This window comes from Nestor notabilis, unplaced genomic scaffold (genome assembly GCF_000696875.1).
Source record: "Nestor notabilis isolate BGI_N333 unplaced genomic scaffold, ASM69687v1 scaffold28728, whole genome shotgun sequence".
NCBI classification, from domain to species: domain Eukaryota; kingdom Metazoa; phylum Chordata; class Aves; order Psittaciformes; family Psittacidae; genus Nestor; species Nestor notabilis.
The window spans coordinates 6,604-10,649 of record NW_009941919.1 but is presented as its reverse complement, the minus strand read 5'-3'; the positions used below and the strand labels follow the sequence as shown (position 1 = coordinate 10,649).

At 35.7% G+C, this 4,046-nt stretch overlaps 1 protein-coding gene across 1 annotated transcript in view; it reads left to right on the top strand.

Moving 5' to 3' along the window:
- PPM1A (protein phosphatase, Mg2+/Mn2+ dependent, 1A) overlaps positions 1 to 3,245 on the top strand; it is a 13,635-nt gene extending 10,390 nt beyond the window's left edge. Inside the window, exons 4-5 of the mRNA XM_010021133.1 lie at positions 242 to 299; positions 2,430 to 3,245. Of these exons, the coding sequence (XP_010019435.1) occupies positions 242 to 299; positions 2,430 to 2,459 (88 nt within the window). The 3' untranslated portion in view covers positions 2,460 to 3,245. The remainder of the gene's footprint in view (positions 1 to 241; positions 300 to 2,429) is intronic.
- Positions 3,246 to 4,046: the final 801 nt, after the last annotated feature.

Here is a 4,046-nt window from a genome sequence, read left to right as displayed (position 1 = left end):
CTGAACTCTGAGTGGTATTCAGCCTTACGTTTCCTGAACCTGAAGCTTTTAAAGGATACCATAGCTGTCTTCAGTGTTTAATGGCACTTCGTGCTTAACTTGCAGTGAACTGGGTTCTGTGAGTTTAAAACATTTTAAAGTTTACATTTTAAATAAAAATTGTACTTAGGGAATTTGACTTTAAAAAAAAAAAAAAAAAAGGCACAACCTTAAAATCTTGTGGGTTTGTTTTTTGCTCTAGACGGAGTGTGATTGAAGCCGTTTATAATAGACTGAACCCCTACAGGAATGATGATACTGTAAGTATCCTTTCTCTTACATTATCTTCACCACACACACCCCCCCAATTATTTTAGTTGTTTTGTAAAGAAACATATTGCTAGTTATTGTTAAAAGCCCCCTTTCCTCAAAGAAGCAGTAGCAATGTTGTACTCTTTGGACTATGTTTTTTAGTTGTATTCTGCTACCTTCTGCTGATCGTAGTCTTAAACCCCCAGTATGATTGATCCATTTGTCCTCTAGAATTTCTTTATTTGTCTCCTGTCTAGGTTTCTAAATGCTTTCCTGCTAAATGGTGCAGAGTCATGTATGGGGTTTTATTCCTTTTTAAGGGAGATGTTTTTCCCCAAATACCAAGAATAAAAAGGCTGTGCTTGTAGGTTAAGCGGATTTGTAACTATCAGCTCTAAGGATATACTGATTTTCCAAATGGACTGCTTTGTAAGTGCTTTTATTCTTAAGCATAGAACATCTTGCAACAAGCATACAGTTCAGGTTCTTACTGTCAGTAGCCAGAGTGACAAAAATCGACAAACTAAAATATGAACAGTGATCTCAGTTGCAGTTAGATCAGTGGAAACAATGTTCTGTCACCAAAAGTGCTGTTCTTCATACAACAGTTAAATAGTTCCCTTACCTACCAGCAAAAGTTATTACATGCTTAGATGTGAAATAAGTGAAATGCATCCAGACCTAAAGAATTGTGTTGGCCTTACAACAGGGTGCTAGTTTATTTTTTAGTTCTCATTATCTCTTTAGCATAAAAAATCCTAAATAGTGGCTGAAAGATGCTTTACCTTCAAAATACGTTCTATAGTATGTTACTGTTCTATAAATGTACAGTACATAGAATACTAGTTTTGTGATGATATTGGCAATTTGGTTACAGAAATTTGCATACTGAATAGTTGGCATGCAGCTCCTGAGTTTTTGCTCACTACTGCTTTTATTCTTCATCTTACACTTGAAACAAACACAACCATTTTTGTTCTTTCATATAATTGCTCTCCTTTGCTACTTCTGGTCCTGAAGAAAAAGCTGGAGGTGGTACTTTTGCAAAGGGTAATTTCAGTGATTTGGGATTTTTTACTGCACCTCTGTGCCAGCTGTTCTTTATGATTTGTAATGAATTCTGTGTGCAAGTTTGAATGAAGGGTGCAGAACTTTACTGCTAAGAAATTGTCATACATGGCATTGCTAGAGACTTAATTAGCCTTTTTTCTCTCAAATGAATCAGTGCTTTTAAAGAAGAGTAATATTTCTATCACCTTCAATCTTACTAATGATAGAGAAGTGTAGCTATGGAAGCACCAGCATATGCTTTTGTTAAAGCCCATCTTGGCCCATAATTACTTAGGGGAAGTAGCAGGTAATGCTGAAACAACCAAGATTGCTGTATAGAAGCAGTTTCCTTCTAGTTGCACTAGAATCTGTTAAACACTTTTTCAGGGGTGTGGTAGTTACACAAAATCCACAGTTGCCTGTGGACCTAAATGGACCAGATTTTACGGTTAATCAGGTATTGGTTGCATGATTGTTATGCCACGTAGTGTGGCCATATGGTTAGGATTTAGAGCATGGCATGTCTCCACTTCAAATATTTTTGTTATATACATATCCTTGCAGTTTTATTACCATCCAAAATTAGGGTTTCCTGCAGATGCCCTAAGTACACTTCTCTAACCTGAAATTACAAGTGTTAAAATTGATCTGAATTACAACAGGGTGTCAGCTGATGACTGTATCTTCCTGTGCAGTGAGGGAGGGCTGAAAACATAGAGATGATATTGATAATAACAAATGGCATGAGGCACATCGTGCTCTTTTAACACACCTTTGTAGTTAGGGTGTCCATTTGTTATTACTTCTAACTACTCTGGGAATGTTTTTGAATGATGTCCTGGGATATTATTTTGAGCTTAATAAGGCTATTCTAAAACACTTGGTAAGATTTCAAAGTGTGTTGGTACTAATGCTTCATAAATTAAGCATATGTGGGGTTTAGATACTTACGTGCTGTTTCTGAAACGGGAGAGAAAACAGACTCCTGAAGTGATTTAAGTCTTTACCCTTTTCAGTCTGGATTATCCAGAAATTGCTGTAAATATGGGCACTCCAGACTTTAAAGGGTTCCTTCTTTTTTCTTTAAGGATTCTGCCTCAACTGATGATATGTGGTAAAACTGCTCATCTATCTGTGGAGTTCACGTTTCATCCTTCAAATGAAAGTGCAGCCCAACCTCAGTGACCCTTCTTAACATCCATCCTCAACCTTAATTAAAGAAGGGAATATGATGTGTTGGTGAGAGTGACTACAGCAGTACGACATCTAGCCCAGGAACTGATCTTTTTTGTAAAACAGACTTCTGTAAACGTGATTTCAAACCATAATTCATGTTGTAAATCAGACTCCAGCAATTTATGTTGTATGATTTTGTTTTTGTAAAGTGCAATTGTCTTGTACAAAATGCTCATATTTAATTATGAACTGCTTTAAATCACTATAAAGGTTAGAAGAAATGTTTGGCTTGTGTGATGCAACAATATATATCCCTTTAATTCATGTTGTGGTTTTGAATTGCAAGGAGCAGCAGCCTAGCCAGCTAGGTGCTCAAGAGGTGCACAAAACTGTAAAGACAGCTTTTTGGTTGATATGAAAGCTGACTTATGTGCAGCTTACCAGAAACTATAGTGTGTGAATTTGCTTGGCAATTGAAAAGTAACTAAGTAGTGCACATTCTTCAGCAAACGTGAATTGTTTTCTTGGACGCACTCCTGCTCTCACACTGAGTTAAAGGGAGTTCTGATTTTGACTTCAGTGGGAGTTAAATCATGCCCTATTAATAGTATCGTGTTCATACGTGTACGAACCTTGGGATTAGAATGCCTTGATTCTTTGCACCTCTTTTTTCATTAACCCTTAACTGAAACTACTAATCATTGAACACGAACAGACAGCTTTCTACACACAGTAGGAGTCTGCAGCGTTTTTACAATCCTGATTGGCTGGGTCTGCTGCTGTTCCAAGTAAAATACTTTGAATTCCATTTTATCAATAAAGCTTGATTTAACAAACATGAAATTTATCCATATATGTGTAATTCCTTTTTTCCTGCCTTTTAAAATGTCAGTGCCATTGTAAATGATATTTTACTTGTGGAAGAATATTTTTATTAATTGGTAGCCCATTTTTAAAATGGGAAGGATTTTGATTATTGCCCAAGACATAGCCATATGTTAGAGGATGATGTGGGATTAATCCATTACCCTATTTTTTAAAAGTGTGGGGGTTTTCAGGCTTTTTGGTGGTTTGTTTGGGTTTTTTCTCCCCACTGAAGATGTGCATTGGTTTGAATTTGCCTACTGTTTGATAAAAATACATTTGTCAAAGCCTGACAATCTTTAACATTTTATGGTGTGTGTTTTTAATTGACCCACTTAGAATGAGAGACTAGTGGTTAAACAGTACTTGTGATTTGAGATATAGCATGTTGACAATATTTAACTGTTTGTTGTTTAAAATTCTAATTTAAAATTTTATAAGATAATAAACTAATTTGATTTAAGCTTAGCTTTTTCCCATTGAGCATACAGAAATTAAGTTTTTGAGTCAGTCGTGTTTGCAAAACTGCTGTTTTGTGCACCTTGTATTGTCTTTTTGGTTGAGAATATTGTATTTAATATGTAGTTTACTCATTTAGTAGGCAGATTCCCCAAAAGGAAAATCAGTAAAACAAGTAGATTGTAACATTTACTGCAGTTAAACAG